At 50.0% G+C, this 19,928-nt stretch overlaps 1 protein-coding gene across 7 annotated transcripts in view; it reads right to left on the bottom strand.

Annotated features, from left to right (window-relative positions):
- Hlcs (holocarboxylase synthetase) overlaps window positions 1-19,928 on the bottom strand; it is a 187,775-nt gene that overhangs the window by 129,746 nt on the left and 38,101 nt on the right. For 6 of the 7 annotated variants that reach the window (XM_057764062.1, XM_057764066.1, XM_057764068.1 and 3 more), the window contains 3 exons: window positions 19,050-19,212; window positions 17,741-18,675; window positions 12,959-13,141 (listed from right to left, as the gene is read on the bottom strand). In XM_057764062.1, coding sequence (XP_057620045.1) covers window positions 12,959-13,141; window positions 17,741-18,675; window positions 19,050-19,212 — 1,281 coding nt within the window. The remainder of the gene's footprint in view (window positions 1-12,958; window positions 13,142-17,740; window positions 18,676-19,049; window positions 19,213-19,928) is intronic. The other variant, XM_057764064.1, reaches the window with a different exon arrangement.

The following is a 19,928-nucleotide window of genomic DNA, read 5'->3' as shown; positions in this document are numbered from 1 at the left end:
AGCCTCACGTTTACACACTTCACCCACTGAGCCATCTCTCCAGCCCCAAGGATCTGTATTTAAAGGGCCGAGGCCAGGGGCAGAAGAGACTCACTTATTCCATTTCTCTGCATAGTACCGCACAGTCTCCCAACTTCTGTGCTCTGAATTCGGGGAAATTTTACTGCAGCATAATGAATTGTTCCTCCAGGCAGAAACTTCTAGAAGATGCTGCTAAAGGAGGACAAGAGCACATTCGGCACCGCGAGGCCTCATCTCTGGCGTCACGACATTCTGAGATACAAAGAGAACGACCAGACGCTGACAGCTCCCAAGGCAGGGAGCCTAAGAAGTAGAGGCCGTCGGCTTCTCTTCTTCCTACGGCACGCTCTGTCCACAGCCACGAGAGAACAATCTGGAAACAATCGGCTGGGCAGCTGCTCTCATCAACAAACTGTTTATTGTAAGAGAGTGGCTGGGTCAAAGGCTAACAGTCAACCTGAAACCGAAAGCATACAGATTAATTCAATACCGCCCTTGCTGAGGAAACTGGGACTCGGCATGTGGAAAACTGAGGCGAGAAGCTCACACTCGTTCTTTCTGAACAGCCTAGAGCGGGGACAAGCCCGCATACGTCAACCTGCCGGCCCGTGTACATCAACCTGCCGGTTGTCCCGTGTTGTCAGGGCTAGACATCACGGCTGCCTGCCAAGGGTCTTCGAAGACAGGCAATGACCCCTCAGACATCAGCTTTCCACACCCTCCACCAACCCCAGCGTGACAATGGCTTCTCTCAGTTGCTCCCTTCCCTCCTTTGTCTCTCAGGAGGCTCAGGCTCAGCAGCTGATGCACAAGGCGTGGGCACGCACGACAGGCCTGCTTTTAAGTGTGTCTGGACAGAAGCTTGGGAGACAACTGGAAAGAAGGGTTCGGCTCTGATGTCACAGCGGTCTCGCAGCTCCGTTTTCACACAGAGCTGTTATCTTTTTAGAAATGTATCCTGAAATATGCACAAGGAGAGCCAAACAATATCTGGGATTAGGTCTGAAATCGCACCACAGAAGGCGTGGGCGGGAGCAGACGAAATCAAGCTGCAGACAGACAGACAGCTGTGGAGAGCGCAAGCCTGCAGGGTCCACTATGCTCTTCAGTCTCTTCTGTTTACTGGAAACCTTCTGAGACGGTTTCTTTTGCATATGCGCATAGTTCAGCGGTTACTCAGAGAGAAGAAAGAACATTTTCTTGACTATAAGAAAGTATTGACCTATGAAAACAAACACATGAGCTCCCCACAAGTACACGGAGGGACGTGTACTACGGTGCTGCCAGGCGCCCGCACAAGCTCTGAGCAATGTCTGAGGCACAGCTTTGAGTCTCTGCCGAGCACTGGAAAAGCAGAACGGATATTCCACGTCCCCCAGTCGGCCAAAACCAGACGCAGAATCAAATCAGCAAGATCTGAAAGTGTTGCTCCAAAACAGAGCAGGTGCCCAGCATGCAGGAGGCTCTGGGGCAGATTGCTACCAATAAACACCGACTTATACACCTGCACACACACCAGTATGCACACCTGCACGCACACCCACATGCACATCTGTGCACACACACGTACACACACCCATACGCACACCTCACACACACCCGCACGCACACCTGTATGCACACCCGCACGCGCGCGCACACACACTGCACACAATTATTTTAAGGTGAACATGAACTTGCACCAGAGAGCACCACCGCAGGACTTCCTTGCACTATGGAACCAGGAAACATGCAGTAAGAATACCCAGCCATGAGTAACAGACCACACATATACAGACTGTGAAAACATAACTTTGTTTGTAAATATGAGACTGGTACAGACCATACTGATAATTCTTACAGTATAGGTAAATTAATTTGAAAAAGCTTAAATTAATAATGGATTGGTCTCTACTCAGGATTTGTCCTAGTATAAAAATGAAAGTGGCAATAATCAGAATTTTAGCAAGGGAAGCATTCAAGAAAATTGATTCAGAAGCTTTCGTTTTGTTTGTTTGTTTTGTTTGTTTTTAGGCCTGGGAGTGTTACTCAGTAGCAGGACGCCTGCTCAGCCATTGTAAAGCTGAGTTGGGTCCCCAGCAACACAGACACACATGTAAGTTCGTGTACATGTGTGCACACGTGTGATTTTTAGTCTAACTGCTTTGCCAATTCCAACATAAACACCTCAAGGTCCCAGAAAGGACACAGAGGCCATCTCTCCTCCCATCACTCCTAACAGAAATAAGGCTTCGGAGGTTTCGGTGGCTGGCTGTTACACAGTCATCTGTGAAATCTCGGCAAGGACCTATAAAGCCATACCCATCTGGGCAGCTTTAGGCAAGTGAGATTAAATATGCCCCACGCCCGCTCCGAAAGTTAACCACTGTTTTTAAAATATGAAACCACTGTTTGATGCTTCTTTTAAAAGTTGTATTTTGTTTATTTGAAAAAATTAAAAACAGGAAGAGGTAGCCAATTTAAACATTACATGATATACATGTATATCCAAACATGTTTGTATTTACTAATTAATTTTTTATTTTTAAAGAACCGAGAAGACAAGGCTCTCACTTCATCTCTCTCTGATAAGCATTATTCTGAGACACAGAAAAGAAAATCTCCTCAAGTTCTTCTTTTTAATTATTATAGCTCTTAATTTTAATTCTCTAAGCTCTCATTTGAACGTGGAAGGCAAGCTGATCTCGCATCTTAAAGTTGGGTGTGCAATGCCGACACTCAGCCCAGTCCTCGCCTGTCCTGACAGGCAGCACGTCCATCTCACCCACGTCTAGAATTCAAATGTCAGCTCAGAAATGCGCGGCCCTGTCCTACAGCTTTTCCTCCCTCTACCCTGGCAAACACCCACGCGAGAGAGACCGATAAATATACAACAGCCCTTACGCTGCGAATCCCGTGTGTCACGGAGATGTGTGGCTTCCCTTTGTGGCAGACAGCCTCAGATATTCTAACCTGATCGTCTCATCGTTGGGGTCAAGGGAGAAAACACTGCCTCACGGGGCAGCCTCAACTTCAGCGATCTTATTTTCACTATGGTTTTAGCTAAAGGAGACGTACGTTTAAAATATGGCTGGCATAAGAAATTGAACACCACTAACACATCAATTAAGACAAATCTTCTAAGGGCTGGGCTGTTTTCACTTATTAAAGCCATTTGTTCCTGGGGTGAGGAAACAGGGTTTAAACTCTAGAGCCGTCTCATGCGGGATACCGCCTCTCACGATCTCGAGATCAGCCCTTGCTGAGCTGGTCTTGTCTTCCTTGATACATTCAAACTGTATCCCTTTACAGTGTCCTGAAGTGCGTCTAAGGTCTAGGATGGAAGTTCCAATGTTTCTTCCTCTGATTGCGTTACTAAACGAAAGCCTGGGAAACTTTCTAGAAAGGTGTCCACCAGCAGGAGCCTGGAGGGTGGTGCCAGCAACCGTCCCACAGTACCCAGCACACGCTGGTCCCAGCAGCAGGACTGAAAAACCGAAGGTCTGTGCATAAATGCCTGAGTGCCTGGCAGACAGGCACAGCCTCACCTTGGTGAGTTCCCTGCTTTCCTGATGAGGCCAGAGAGAGGTACCCAGAGAACACACTGCAGCACCCTGACCCTCTCTGCTCTAACGAGAGCAATGGAGACCGGACCACCACCCAAGCGCAGCTCCAGGGCTGACCTGACCACTCTGAAATTACTACAATGCCGTCCATGTCCGTCCGAGACACAGCCCCGCTCTTGGAGCAACGTCCCTAAATTACTAGCATGAATAGAAAGAACACATGCCCCAGCCCAGCCCACCCCACCCCCGCTAGTGCACACATTTGTCAAGTGGCTATCAGGCCCCAGACCCTCACATTCCTGCACTGACATGGAATGCCTCAGAGCTGAGCCAGGAGAAGCAGGTTTGGAGGGCTTGCTGTTTACCACAGGTGCCCACTACCGGCCACCTCGCATCCAGGTCTCTCCTCTGCACCTGACCACAGGGCCCTTTGATAGTACCCCTAACCCAGCACCAGTGGCCTGGTTCCCGGGGATTTATTTGTTGGACCTGAGAGACAAATTTACCAGAGACAGCTTCAGTTGGCTTCCCGGGAGGTAAGGCCTTAATCCATACCCGCTCACACATGGCAACTATTAGGGAGCCAGTGCAGGAGACGGAGAGCATTTGCTCTTAGAGGATTTTTTATTCCAAATGAGCCTGCTTCCCATCCACAGACCTGTGACTGCATAAATGGTGGATATAAATAGTCAAAGGAAGCAGAGCCGCCCTTCCTAGCCACAGTGTAACCCTGAGCGAGCCACTGCAGAGCGGCGGGGAGGCCCCACCACCCCCTCCAGATCCCATGGCAAGAAACACAGCTCAGAGAAAAACCAAAATCACAGCAGAAGTCAGTAAGGCCGGAGAAGCACAGGAGCCGTGTGCACGCCTCCATCTCCCCATGCGTGCGTTTTCTCCCCCACCTGGACCCCGCAGGCAGCTTCCGAAGATGCTTGTAAGAACAAGACTCTACACAAAGACAGGTCACCCAGTAGCTAAAAGGCTCCTCACAAAAACAAGCTGCAGAAAGAGGCTGAGGACAACACCCCATGAATTGTGCCTCCTGCATTTCAGTGTCAAAGGGAATCATGCCACCTTTATGAGCGTATTGAATTTGATAACGGGAAGTCAGTCAACATGAACAGAGAGAAAAAAAGAAAAATTTCCAGTGTTGGTGCCGGGAGAAGAAAAAAGGAGAGAAAGAGGCATATGAAAGACCCTGGAAAACATTCGTAGCTGTAAAAGCTTTTAAACGTTGGCTTTAATCTGCCAGCTGCTCTGAGCCGTGTGTTCTGTAAAGTAGCCGAGCCGCCACAAGACCTCTGCAGACACACACATCAGAAGCCATTCGGTGCACCTGGGGACCCGACTTGCTCTCCAGTTTGGGTCTCCAAGAAAGTAGTTCTTTGACTGCATTTTAGAGTAACGCTTGAAGTTTGTCTCGTATGAAAGATTCAGAACTACTAAGGCAGTAGGGGACGGTTCCATGTCTAAAGTTCGCTGAAATAGTGGCAGGCGGAGGTTTTTGCTGCTGTTGCTGTTGTTTAATGGAGAATCAGAATCTAAAGAGCAATGACACTTGGCACAGTAAGCTCCAAACACCGAGTGTACAGCCAAGGAGACAGCTTGGTGGGTACGGCGCTGTACGGCACGAGGCCGGTTTGAACCCCAGCACCCACACGAAGGCTGGGTAACTCTAACACTGGGAGATGGAGCCTGTCAGTGAGCTATAGCTAAAACATGATCACTACTGTGCACACTTTTGTACACCAACAATCGCCAGATTCAGAGAGAGACCCTGTCACTAATAACAGCAACAACGTTACTGTTACGTAGAGAAGTGACTGAAGAAAGATGTCGCTGTCAGTCTCCAGCCTCCCCGCGTGCCACCCGGGTTAGTGCATCCACACACAAGCGTGCGCACGCGCGCGTGCGCGCACACACACACAGACACACATGTGTGCGCACACTTCATCCTGCCGAATGGGAAATCTTGGCGAGATCAGAAGCATGTAAGAAGACTCAATTACTGAGGCTGGTATGTAAAACAAATAAAAATTTAAACTAAAAAGAGATGCCACCCACTCCAAAAAAAAAAAGCCTCAATTAACCAAAAAGCATGCGATAAAGATAAGAAAGTATCATTCTCCCAAACCGCCGCGCGCCGGCTGGCCCTCACTAGCTGGGCGAGGAGCACAGTGGGGGAGGGAGGACCATGTGGAATGACTTAGTCTATGTTCGCCCATGAAGCAACGGATCAGAAAAAAAACTTCCACTTCACGATAGCGATGATGAAGACACCAGGCTGAACACCCAAATACGGACGTTCAGAACTGAGTTTGCAGGGAGGACTCCCTGGGCAGAAGGGCCATGCTAGGAGCTGATACATCTACAAATGTAAAAACTGTTCTTACCAACAACAGCTAATTGCCAACGATAGCTGGATTCTGAAAACGAAAATAAACTTTCTCGGTACATAATTTCAGGCTGAATCAAAACGAAATACTATAACCCACTTTTGTCTGTAGGCGTGTACTGTGTGTGCCACAACAGCCACGCTATCGACATCATACATACACCGCTGTGACTTTGCCCAGTCACTTTAACAACAAACTCAGTTGTCACTTCTTGTTATGGTTACATCTTGATCCCAAGGGCAGAGTAACCAGACACCCCCTCAAAGGAGTCCTGCCAAGAGTCTAGCCAGAGTCTATTTCCCTGGTCGCCTAGACATCACCATCACCACCTCCCAGCCCCAACACACACCTAAAAGATCCCAAGATTCTTCATTTTGGTGGTGTGTGTGTGTGTGTGTGTGCACGCGCTCCCTAGATCTGAGCAGGAAGCTGGACTGGGGCAGATCTGCAAACGGCTTGGGTTTCTCAGAGCCATGGCAGCGTCCCTTGCTAGGGGTGAGGGCATTTACCCTCTTCTGCAGCCACCCAGGGGACATCACTATGGCACACTGGCAGGTGACTGGGCAGGGTGGGAGGTGGAGGGCTGGCTCGGAATCCTGGCTGGCCCTACTCATTCCACAGGAGCCTGGAGACTACTGCACCCTTCTTCCTTGTCACTGTTCCTCAGGCACTGGGCGAAACGGAAATAAGATAGCTTGGCTTATTTCTGGGAAAGAACCGTGGGTTTGGTTTGGTTTGGGTTTGGTTTTGTTGTTGTTACTGTTTGTTTTGTTTTGTATGAAATTACATTTTAATATAAATTAAATATCAACCTTTTCCTACACTTCACAGAAATGGGTCCCTTCTCTAGACAGAGAGACTTTACTCTCCCACAGTCACACCCCACGGTGACACTGCATTCCTGCCAACTCCTGTCCTCTGCTGGATGGGAGGTTCACATGGAGGCCACCACGTAATGCTATCCCATAATATACCCTACATCAGCCATGCAGCCTGTCTGCCTGGCCCTTCGCTGGCCCCCTGTATGACTTTATTCATGGAGAAACAGCCCAGAGGGTTCTGAACCGCCCCAGCAGGAGCAGGGTACCAGCCCCAGCAACGCCTTCCACTCCCTTCCACTCCCACGTGTGAAAGCACCTGAGGCACCCACACCCCAATCCTAAGCCCGGCAGCCTGTGACATTCCACTCACCCTCTAAATCGGGGGTTCTCAGCCTTCCTAATGCCGCGACAGTTCCCCGCGGTGTGGTGACCCCCAGCCGTAAAATTACTTTCGTTGCTACTTCATAACTGTAATTTTGTTACTGTTATGAATCGTATTATAAAATCTGTGTTTTCTGGTGGTCTTAGGTGACCCTGTGAAAGGGTCCTTCAACCTCAAAGGGGTCACACCCTGCTCTAAATAATTAAGGGATTAATAATTAAGGGATTAATTATTTAGAGGTTGAGAACCACTACTCTAAATAAAGATAGGGTCAAAATTTATCCAAGTGTCTACAGAAGACCTAAACACTCAGGTTTTAGGTTCACGTAGGATACTTCCAAAGGCTGATGACACACACTACTTTATTATTCTCTTTAGTTTTTAGTAACTTGTTTGGCTCATCATAAAAGTAACAGCAGAGGCAATCTGAAAACTAGAAAGAAAACATTAAAGCATTATTAAAATTACCTGAAGCCTGCCGCCAGAATATGTATGTATGTGTCTATATATGTGTGTATGTGTGTGTGCATGTGCACACGTTTGAATAAGTGTATGTGTTCATATATGTGTGTATGTGTGTACATGTACACGTGTCCATGCACCGTAGTTCTTTCAATCTTGTTTCCGTGGACACAGGTATGTGGCATACGGTGTCCGTGGTTTCCACATATTGGACTCTGGCGAAGGCTCTGCAGAAGCCCTTCCTCGGCAGACAGAGCAAATGTAAGGACAGAGAGGAAGGCCGGCGAGGCCACTGGAGCCTGCTGTCGACCAAGCCGGGCTTCCTTTCCCTTCCCTGCGGTGGGTTTTAGGGGAATCAGAGCACACCCCTCATGAACGCCAAGGTCCACTGTTCTTTAGGCATCTCTGTCTCTCACGGTGACATAGAGCCATGTGGGGGGGGCGGGGTGTCATAAATCTTCCATGCTTCTTGCCGTCAAGAGCAGCAAGCGTCAGAGCTCCAAACTGAGTAAACACAGCTGCTTCGCAGCGAAGGTATGTAGATAGTTTCTCTATTTATTTTGTTCTTTCACGTGCTGTACTGGAGCAGGACTAGTTCTGAATACATGTCGAATGGACTGGACTGTGCTGCTGAAATAATCCCCACAGACCCAAGAAAAAGTGCCACAATAAAAATAACTTTACAGTCAGAGGGGCCGCAGCGGAGGCAGCTTGGCTCAGCAGCGCCACCATGTGGTGAGAGCGAGGATTTCCAAGAACAGAGTGCTTTAAAGGAAGCAGGAAATGGGAACTGCACAAACTTTGACCTACAAGGCAGGTGGCAGATCCAAAAGACGGAAACCGCCAAGATCCTCTTCACGTGGTTCAATCCAAGGGGTCGGTGAGACGCACTAGGCAGAGAGGCAGGAAGGAGAACGAAACACAACTCAACCCCATCCCTAGCCCTCTGGTCTATGTGTCGAGCCAACTGCACAGCGACGGGAGGTTTGGATGAGGTCGAGAGGAATCTTCTGCCTGCCCCAGAAAGTGTCTATTTTCAAATGTATTTTCCTTATAATTGTTTGGAGAAATTTTGATCTAAGAAAACATAATACTTGATTAATACTAGATCTGACCTCAACTTCTGTGGCTCATTCAGGGTGCTCCAGGGTGCTGAGAAACATCAAGCAATGGAGACACCCCACAATCACACATATATGTTTACTCCCCAGAATTCCCGGCATAAAAAAGAACTCAGTCAGAATCAAGCAGCTGGGAGGCAGAAGCGGTCCACAGAGCCGACACCAAGTCGGTCGGGAGGACCGGACCGGAGACTCCAAATGAGAAGGAAGGGTTTCAGGGTTCTCTCCAGGGTTTATGTAGTCAGGAGGACTGGACCGGGGACTCCGAATGAGAAGGAAGTGTTTCAGGACTGTTCTTTCCAGGGTTCTATGCAGTCAGGAGGACTGGACCGGGGACTCCGAATGAGAAGGAAGTGTTTCTGGACTGTTCTTTCCAGGGTTCTATGCAGTCAGGTCCTCAGTGGGGAGAGGTCTTATATGCCATATACAGAGCAAACATTCGCTTTTGCCGTTTTCAAGAATTTTATCTCCATGGCTTCGGAGTGAGTAAATTAATATTTCTCCAGTCAATTAATAGTGAAACATTTCCACTCCCACTCCCACTGGCTGCCACGGGACATTTTTAAGAGTCAAATTCAGTCTGTGTGTGTGTGCGTGTATGCATGCACTACATCATATGCATGTTTGAGTGTGTGAGAGAACATGCACATCATATGCATGTTTGAGTGTGCATGCATGTAGAGGCGAGAGGCTGACATCAGAGTCCTCCTCATTTGCTCACCACTTTAATTTCCGAGGCAGGGCCTCTTGCTGAGCCCAGAGCTGGACGATTTGGCTTGTCTGGCTGTCAATTTGCCCACCCGAGGAGAGTCCTGTCTCCACGCCCCCACAGGCTCCAATCACAGGCAGACTGCTATACCTGCCTAGGCTTTTATGTGGGCTAGGGGTGCCAATTCCAGACCACCTAGTGCTTATATATCAAGATTGTCCAGGCTGGAGAGATGGCTCAGTGGTTAAAAGCATTGGCTGCTCTCCAGAGGTCCTGAGTTCAAATTCCCAGCAACTACATGTTGATTCCCAACCATCTAGAGTGGGGTCTGATGCCCTCTTCTGGCACAAAAGTATACATGCAGACAGAACACTCATATACATAGACAGACAGACAGACAGACAGACAGACAGACAGACAAATAAATAAGTCTGTTAAAAAAAAAAGTTTGTCAGCCGGGCGGTGGCGCACGCCTTTTAATCCCAGCACTCGGGAGGCAGAGGCAGGCGGATCTCTGTGAGTTCAAGGCCAGCCTGGTCTACAAAAGCTAGTTCCAGGACAGGAACCAAAAAAGCTACGGAGAAACCCTGTCTCGAAAAATTAAAAAATTAAAAAATAATAAAAAAAAGTTTGTCCACTGTCCGGTCTCCCCAGTTCAAGAACTAAAAAACTAAAACACTGATCTATGTCCTATGTTCCTGTCCTCTGACCTCCCAGGCTGGGGACCGTGAGCAGTCACACGCTTGATGTCATTTCCAGCTGCGACCCTCAAGGTTCTGGAAGTAAGGAGAGACAGCCTAGGAGGCTCAGCCACGTGCTGCTGAGACAGTGACCGCAGCCCACACGGCCCTGGCCTCCCTCTTCCGTGGTGTGTGCTCTAAGAAGCTGAAGCTCTGACGACTGCTTTATTTGTATTTTGATATCATAAGTCAGAGAGAGAAGTTTTGCTGGATGAACTGAACATTAAGTAGCTTGGTTTTAGAATTCTTAAGATAAATCACAAACAGAAGACATACGACTAATGCCTAGGAACACACGTCAGAAACAGTGTAACATATGACTAAAGCTAGGAACACACATCAGAAACAGTGTAGCATATGACTAACGCCTAGGGACACACGTCAGAAACAGTGTAACATGACTAACGCCTAGGGACACACGTCAGAAACAGTGTAACATGACTAACGCCTAGGGACACACTTCAGATACAGTGTAGCATATGACTAACGCCTAGGGACACACGTCAGAAACAGTGTAGCATATGACTAATGCATAGGGACCCACGCCAGAAACAGTGTAACATATGACTAACGCTAGGGACACACATCAGATACAGTGTAGCATATGACTAACCCTAGGGACACACGTCAGATACAGTGTAACACGACTAACTCAGAAACAGAGCAAACTGTAGTGCTTGACTTGGTGGCAGATATCTGTAATCCTAACGCTCAAGCTGCTGAGGCAGGGGGATCATGGCAAATTTAAGGGTGGCCTCTGCTGCAGAGTGTGTACCAAGCCAGTGTGGGCTAATGAAAACTTGTCTCAGTTGGGCTGTGGTGGCACACATCTTTAATCCCAGCACTTGGGAGGCAGAGGCAGGCGGATCTCCATGAGTTCAAGGCCAGCCTGGTCTACATGATCTAGTTCCAGGACAGCCAGGACTGTTGTCACACAAAGAAACCCTGTCTCAAAAAACCAAAAATAAACAAATAAATACATAAAAGCTTGTTTTAAGTAAACAAATAAACAAGCTAAAAAATGAGTAATAAAAATGTAAAAAAAGAAAGTTTAAATGAGAAAAAAATCATCATGTGTTGGCATCAATTTTTTAGTCAAATGCATTACTGTTAGTGTTCTTAGACTGGGTACCAGGAACTTGTTAAGCACATCTATTTTTCAGCCCATTTGATCTCTGAACAACCCAATAATCGTTGCATTATTACAACCATTGCATCAAAGTATGACGCTCACATAAGTCTCCCAAATATTTTCTCCTCCAGCCCTCACACGATCTCCCGGGGTCTGCATCTACTTCTGTAAGTCGGCACGGAGCAGTCAGTCACACATGCACAGCTCGGCTCTCCTCTGCAGACTAAGCTTGCCCTGGGACGGAGGCCAACCAGAAAGCTGGCACCACCCTTTCTCACAGTGCAGGCGTGAAGGGTGGATTTTGCCCTTTTCAAGTGAGACAGGTGGGTTCGGTGTGTGGCATCCCCTGACCGCCGTAGTTTTGCTATGTTGACATCATTAACCCCACAGACTGGCCTGTTACAGGCGACAACAGAAAGCTCCACAAAATCATATGTCACAATGAATGAGAAATTGACAGCATGTCACCATGAAGGGATTAGCAGGAACACACACCTGGAGAACCTGGCAGCCTGCCCAAACCCGGGATCCCTCACAGAACAGCAGGGAGTGCAGGCGTGAGGCAGACTCCCAAACCCATTTCCAGCGTTTCCATTTTACTTTTAGACATGAATGACAAACACGAAATCCAAAGCCCCCTTGTCACAAGATACCCAACATCGGAACACAGAAAACAGAAGCTGTGATGTTTCCCACGCAAAGACTTTCTGAGAAAACCCCCTGATCAAAACAGCTGGTTTGATCCCAGATGATTTCAGATTCCAAAAGGGTTGGTTACCCTTCAGCAGGCACAGGGAGTCTGGTTCCTGCACTCCCGCCCACAGACACCAAGAGCCAGAGTCTCAGCCATCCAGAGCACAGCATGCGCACAGCCTCTGGAAGACTTGAAACACCTACCACATTGCCAGCGCTGAGAACAGTTGCCACACCGCACCATGTATTGGTCAGGCAATGATAGGAAAAACAGTGGCAGGATTGGCTTTCGCTGTGTACGTGTATGTATGTGATGTGTATGTGCGGCTGTGTGTACGTGTGTGTGGTCAAACAAGTAAAGCTGAGTATGCAGCATGGCACACATGCAGAAGTCGGAGGGCAATGGGTGCTGTTCTTCACTCTTCCACTTCGACCTGGTTAGAGACAGGGCCTCTTCCGCTTAAACCATGCAGGCCCGGCTGGCTGGCCTGGGAGCTCCCAGAACTTCCCATCTTGGCCTCACATCACACACAGGAGCACACTACAGCATCCAGGTTCACACAGCCTCCTGGGGATTCACACTCAGGTCCTCACCCTTGCCCTTCACACCCTGAGCCACCTCCCTGCCCAGTGCAGGATCTTTGCTTTTTCCAGATATCTAGTCTACAATTGGCTGCATCCACAGATACAGAACCACAGGCATGAAGAAGTATCTACATGATTCTGGCCTATAAGACAGAGCTCCAGTTACACACACACACACGCAAGAACTACACATATGAATGAATAATATTAAAGATACTGGCATACTATTATTGTGGTTTCCAAACCCAAAGTCAACACGGAAATCGAGGGTGAAGATGGTCATGACAGAAGAGTGAAGGGAAGGAGTCGCACTTTGAGGTGAGGCCACCCGAAGGCTAAGCCCGCACTCACCTCAGCAGCCAGCAGCAAGTAGAGCGGAGTTAAGGCAGGAACTTGTCGAACATCACAGCTTAGGCCAAGGGTCGTCAGGATCTCCTTAAGGACTTCGTGCCTCTTCATGTTGCTGGACTTAAGCACGTTGAAGTCCTCTTGAGTTTGCACCATGGAAGCACTCGGAGGGAGTTCTAGGTACACCTGAGGATGAGACAACAGGAGGTAAAGTGTGGGCACTTGAGTCAGAGAGGCAGTGTCTGTACGGGGGTTGATGAAGATCTGAACATGGCTCTCTTCCCATCAACCCTGGGCTCGACCATGGGGAGAGGGACATCAAGAAACAGAACATGAGGACTAGAATGGGACCATCGGGAGAGTGACATCAAGAAACAAGAGTACAGGGTTAGCATGGGGAGAGGGACGTCAAGAAACAAGAACACGAGGGTTAGAATGGGCCCCTTAAAATCACGGTTTCCCAGCTCAAAAGTCACAGTGGACCCCGTCTCTGGGTGGTCACAGATTCTCTCCAGATCATGGCTTTTACCATCAATCCACTGCACATCCTTAGGAAGGTCACTCAACCTGGACTAAAACATCTGGAAAGACAATCATGCTGAGAACCCAACAGGCTGGAAACTTCCGCTCTGCCTTGCAATCGACGGAGGAGAGAAGTGTATTTCATCATTTGGATACTGTTTGCAGGACTTGGAGTGGATAGAGTGGACATCCCAGACAAGAGAAAGGCCTTCTTGACCCCCCTGCACACGACTGAATACTAAAACTGGGGTCTTCCTACATGTAGTCCAGGCGTTAAAGCATGAGTTAGGATATTCAGGACTCATCCAAGAGGCCACACGAAGGTTATGAATATACAAATATCTCCAACACATCCCTGGCAGGATGAAGGACCACACTGGACTACAAGCTCCCACGGGAGCGGATTTCAACTGCGTGTCAGAGTCCACTCAGTAATAGCAAGCAGCCATGCTTAGTATTTTTTTTACTTTGGTTTTCTCTGCTGATTTCCAACAGGAACACCGGAAGGCGAAACAGCACGGTGCCACCCCCAGGTGCCTTCAGCCATTCAATCCTTGCCTAGGCTGTAACCAAGGCAAACACATTGTCCAACATAGGACAATGCTGAACTCTGGGCCAGTCTGAAGAGGCTGCAGGACAGTGGTCAGTGGACAAGAGATATGCCTGTCCCCCAGACAGTCCTTGAAGAGGGACCGAGAAGAAAGGAATGCCCACATCCTAATGAATGGGCCACTTCTTCCATCTGAGCACACGGCTGCACTCTGGGTTAACTCTACAGGTGGCACAAATAAAATGGGCACAAGCTATGTCCCCATAGGAGCTCAAGGGAGAGAGGGAAGCGTATGGCTGAATGGCGTGGCCTCACCCGATGGTATGGACACATGGAGCTTGTGCAGTGAAACGTGCCAAGCTGATCTGCACAAGAGGAAGAGGCACAGGGGAAAGGCTTCTGCCAAGCTGCAGTAGGCCCCCAGGCCCAAAGAGGGCTCCACTAAAGTTGGGGAGATGCTTTTACTTGCTGGACTGTGGAGGGCAATGCTCACTCAGCATGCATGAGACCCTGGGTGCTGCCCTTGCAGCAGCTGTGTGTGGGGGCGGGGGAGGTGACATCGACATCCTTGGCCTGGCCTCTTCTAAGCTAAGGCTTCTCAACTGCACGGAAAGCCACAGGTAAAGATGTTTCTAGCAACAAACACAGAGGGCGTGGCTGGCGTCCAGTGGGCATGTCCAGGAACGCTGCTAAATGCCTATAGGTGACATGACCACACCTCCCCACAAAGACTGACCTGGCCCAAAACTGGCAAGGGGGCCACAGCTATAAAACTTCTTTCCTCAGCTAAGCTGGAAAAGCAAATGAAATCTTTTCAAATCCATTTTCAAGCTGTATTGGGGCAACATCAAGCCAAAATCCGGAACCATTTGATGGCGGAGAATCGGCCTTAATTCTCCGTGTAACACTTTCCCAGCAGACGCGGTCCCCCAGCACGGCAAGTGCATCGCTTGTTACCGGGAATGCCAAGGCTGGGGTGCCCCCGACCAGCGAGCATTTGCACTCTGACCCTGAAACTCTCTACCTTCTCTTACTGGGTTACATCATTCCTAGATTTATCACAGAGATGACGGCTATGGGATTGAGCAGAGAATGAGGAAACCGCACAGCCTGTAGTAATATTTATTGGCTGGTTTCAGCGAGGTGGCGCAGCTACAGAGGCTGGAGGAGAAAACAGTGAGTGACCCTGCCACACAGGAGACTGGAAGTCATTTAGAACCAGAGATGACACTCTAATCCTCGGACTCTGGTTTGTGGGCCTGCATCATATTGCCCTTTTCCTTCCTACGGCAACAGCCTGCAGTATCAGATTTTATGATAGTGTTGGGGTCAGTTTAAATGGTGCAGCAGGCAGATGTGCCATGGAGCTCGGAGAAACGGGCTGCACCGTGCCGAATCAATTTTCCAGTACAGTCTGTGCACAGAAGTGGGAGGGGACCTCTTCAAAACTGAAATACGGCTCCAGGAAGTGAGCTTTTCAAGCAAATTTTTTGAGAGTGCATGGTTGCTATAGTGACTATATTAGCAGAGGGAAAGATAAGAGGAACATTTAACTAGCCCATGTGGTCTGCAGCCTCACCGGAAACCTGCTGGCTCTCTGTGTGAATATCCGTCCCAGTGTCCAGACTTCTGCATTTAGAACAATAAGCATCAGGATAAGGGTAGGAGAGCTGGGGTGAGTGCTAGCCGTGTAAATGTGAAGACCTGCGCCCCCCAGAACCCACACAAAGCCAGAGTCAGCAGCACGTGTGTGTGATCCCGGCACTCCTACAGAGAGATGGGAGGTGGAGACAGCACAGTCCCTGGAAGCCTGCGGCCCAGGGAGCCTGCCTGGCACACGCAGGAATGAACAAGAGACTCCGTCAAACAAGGCAGAAAGAAGAACTGTGTCCATAGCTGGCCTAGGCCTCCACCTACCAACCACGACACGTACAGAGAGCCGACAGACAGACAGACAGAGACACAGGAAGATCTGCTGCATCTACGTGAGTATTTGTGTGCCTGTATGTAAGTATGTACGTGCAGTGCCTGTGGAGGCCAGAAGATGGAGGCTGATCCCCTGGAAGTGGAATCATAGACAGTTGTGAGCCATCATGTAGGTGCTGGGAACCAAAGCCAGGCCCTCTGGAAGAGCAACCAGTGCTCTTAACTGTTGAGACATCTCTCCAGCCCTAAGTACTTGGGGTTTAAATGCTAGTAAGTCACACGGAAAAAACAGAGACTGTATAGACCTGTCCAACACCAAACACGGATGTGACCAAGCGCATCACTTGACTAAACACGGATGTGACCGAAAGCATCACTTGACTAAACACGGATGTGACCGAGAGCATCACTTGAATAAACACGGATGTGACCGAGAGCATCACTTGACTAAACACGGATGTGACCGGAAGCATCACTTGACTAAACACGGATGTGACCGAGAGCATCACTTGACTAAACACGGATGTGACCGAGAGCATCACTTGACTAAACACGGATGTGACCGGAAGCATCACTTGACTAAACACGGATGTGACCGAGAGCATCACTTGACTAAACACGGATGTGACCGAGAGCATCACTTGACTAAACACGGATGTGACCGAGAGCATCACTTGACTAAACACGGATGTGACCGAGAGCATCACTTGACTAAACACGGATGTGACCGGAAGCATCACTTGACTAAACACGGATGTGACCGAGAGCATCACTTGACTAAACATGGATGTGACGGAGAGCATCACTTGACTAAACACGGATGTGACCGAGAGCATCACTTGAAGGCGACAGGTGCTGGTCTGGATTCCCTTCTGTGCCTCTGAGCTCCCTGCATTAAACAAGGGCTTGATGATATCAACCAGGGTGTGAGCTGAGGCCAGAAAATAAACCACATTTTAGGAAGAATGGTACCAAGAGTGACGAAAATGAGAAAGTGTTCTGGCGAGTCCTTGGCTAACCTGAAGGCTTGGCTCACCTTGCTGCCTTCTGCCTTGGCTCCTCCATCACAGGCAATTTAGGTGATGTGGGTATTTATGAAAGCCCTCAGCTAAGCCTTCCACACCCCAGAAACTTCTACACACAGCAGAAGCTCAGCCAAGAGGACAAATAAGTACAACTACCCGGTGACACTTGGATTCTTGGGCATGTGTGTGCGGGGGAGTGGTGTGTGTATGTATGTGTGGTGTGTGTGCGCGTATCTGTAGTGTGGGGGGTGTGGTGTGTGCATATGTGTGGTGTGGGGCATGTGATGTGTGCATGTGGGGGGTGTGCATTGTGGGGTGTGGGTGTGGTGGGGGGTGTGGTGGGGGTATCGGGGGTGTGTATGTGGTATGTGTGTTTGTGTACACGCACACGCACAAGAACACATAATCTTGTATGTGGATGCCACAGGATCATCTCAGTTATTTCTCAGTGCTGTCCACCTTGGGTTTGAGACGGAGCCTCTCACTGGCCTGGAACTGACCAAGGAGGGAACACTGGCTGTCCACAAGCCCCAGGGACCCCGTCTCTGCCTCCCCAGCAGCTGGACTACAGACACACGCCACCACACCTGGCTCTTTTCACATGGATTCTGGGGAATCAAACTCAGGACCCCATGTTTGTAAAGCACACATTTTGCTGCCAAGCTCTTGTCCCAGCTGCTCCTGGACGTCTCGGTGCTGAGCCTTAAAGGGCAGATTCTGTCCAAATACACCCTAAAGCACCAGTAGACACCACCCCCATACCTGGCAGAGAACGGCCTCTCCTCCGTGGCTTCCAAAAGGCACGTGAACAATCATCTTGTCCTTGTCTGGGTTCTCTAGGTGGCCCTGCAGTTTGCCCAGACTGAGGCCTTCCTCATAAACATAGCCGCTGCTCAGGACGCTAAGCCGTACCTCGTTCCCATCAGCCTTTGAGAAAACCAAGTTCTGGACTGTGCTCTGTAGCAGGTCCTTGCCAGCCACCTGAAAGCCACCAAACGTGAAGGAGGAAGACAGGCCCAGCACCTTCCCTCCCTGAGAAAGATAGGCCATGAACTTCTGGTATATGTCTTTGGGGATGGGTTCCCTGGTGGCAACCACCAATAGCAGGCAGTTGTCTGGCCACGGGTCCCTGAGAGCACTGTCTTCCAGCAGATGGTAGAGCGTGTAGCTGTCGGTGTCCACGCAGTCGGTCAGGGTAGCCCGCACCTGCTGGAGCCGACCCAGGGCTTCCTCGGAACTGGAGCCCACATACAGCAGGATATTGGGTGCCTTTCCCGAAAGGTTGACTCTCCTCCCTTCCCGTTCAGGGCAGAGTTCATCTGCAGCATCCTCCGCGCTGCTGCTGTGATCATAGGGAAGATCCGGAATGTTCTCTGCAGACGCAAACCTCACTGATTCGATGGTGCTGTTCTCAAGTTCCAAACACTCATGGCAACTGGACAGGTGAAGCTGATGGAGCTCTGCGGAGCTCTGCCCAGGGTCACCATCTGCAGCCGGCTCATCTGCAGATGCACAGCCTCTCCTCAGTAGGGAGGAGCCTTCACTGGTAGCCTTCGGGTCACCATGGCCAGGACACTCCATGACGCCCTGCACAGATTCAGCCTCAAGGGAAGGGTCTGGGTCCAGTGGCAGGGCTTGGACCTGCTCAGCGAAGGCCTCGCTGACTTCCTTCAGAGCGGGGTCCTTTAAGTGAACTGCTAGAGCATCAATGGGCGAGATTGTTAGTCAGCACTGCTGATCAGAACCCTACAGACCAGTGCGTACCTCCGGTCCACCCCAATCTGCTGATCAGAACCCAACAGATCAGCGCGTGCCCCTGATCCACCCCAATCTGCTGATCAGAACCCAACAGACCAGTGCGTACCCCTGGTCCACCCCAATCTGCTGATCAGAACCCTACAGACCAGCGCGTGCCCCTGGTCCACCCCAATCCCCAACTGTATTAGTTGCACACTTCCACAGTGAGAGCAAACCTATTGGCTAAAACTGAAAGCAAACGTGACCCTAAGTCACGGCCTGGGGAAACCACAACAGCCCTCTAAGGAATCCCTGTGACACCCAAGTTACTTACAAACAATCTTCTGGGCTATCAGTCCATGGTCCATCTGGAGCCTCTCCTCCATAAATGCCACCCCGAGCTTGCTGAAGTTGTCCACGCTTGCTTTAGCTATGAACTGGTAGGGATCCCCTGGTCGGAAAGCTAATGGCAAACAGCAGTCCGACCATTTTACAACCTGAGGAAAGAGCCGGTGAGGGGAAAAGAGAAGCTGAAACTTTCATCCACAGTGACCAGACACGACACTTTACCCTCAGGCTCCTCGGTACCATGCTACAGGCAGGCAGACTGCATCCAGCAAGCTCCTAGATTTCGCCTTGGATCAAGAACAAAGGTATTTGGGCTCAGGCATCCTAGTTCCGACCTTACAAGAATGATTGGTTACAAAGCCCTAACCAGATCTCTGTCATGTGACTGGACTCTGACAGATGTGGAGATCCACCAGCACGCCCCTCACACCGCCAGCACGCCCCTCACACCGCCAGCACGCCTCTCACATAGCCAGCACACCCCTCACACCGCCAGCACGCCAGCCCACCCCTCACACGGCCAGCATGCCCTTCACACCGCCAGCCTACCCCTCACACGGCCAGCACGCCCTTCACACGGCCAGCACGCCAGCCCACCCCTCACACGGCCAGCACGATTCTCACATAGCCAGCACGCCCCTCACACCGCCAGCACGACTCTCACATAGCCAGCACACCCCTCACACCGCCAGCACGCCCCTCACACCGCCAGCACGCCCCTCACACCGCCAGCACGCCCCTCACACCGCCAGAACGCCCCTCACACCGCCAGAACGCCCCTCACACCGCCAGCACGCCCCTCACACCGCCAGCACGCCTCTCACATAGCCAGCACACCCCTCACACCACCAGCACGCCCCTCACA

The sequence above is a fragment of the Chionomys nivalis genome, chromosome 3 (assembly GCF_950005125.1).
Source record: "Chionomys nivalis chromosome 3, mChiNiv1.1, whole genome shotgun sequence".
Taxonomy (NCBI): domain Eukaryota; kingdom Metazoa; phylum Chordata; class Mammalia; order Rodentia; family Cricetidae; genus Chionomys; species Chionomys nivalis.
Note: the sequence above shows the minus strand (reverse complement) of the source record. Positions and strands in the feature narration are given on the sequence as shown.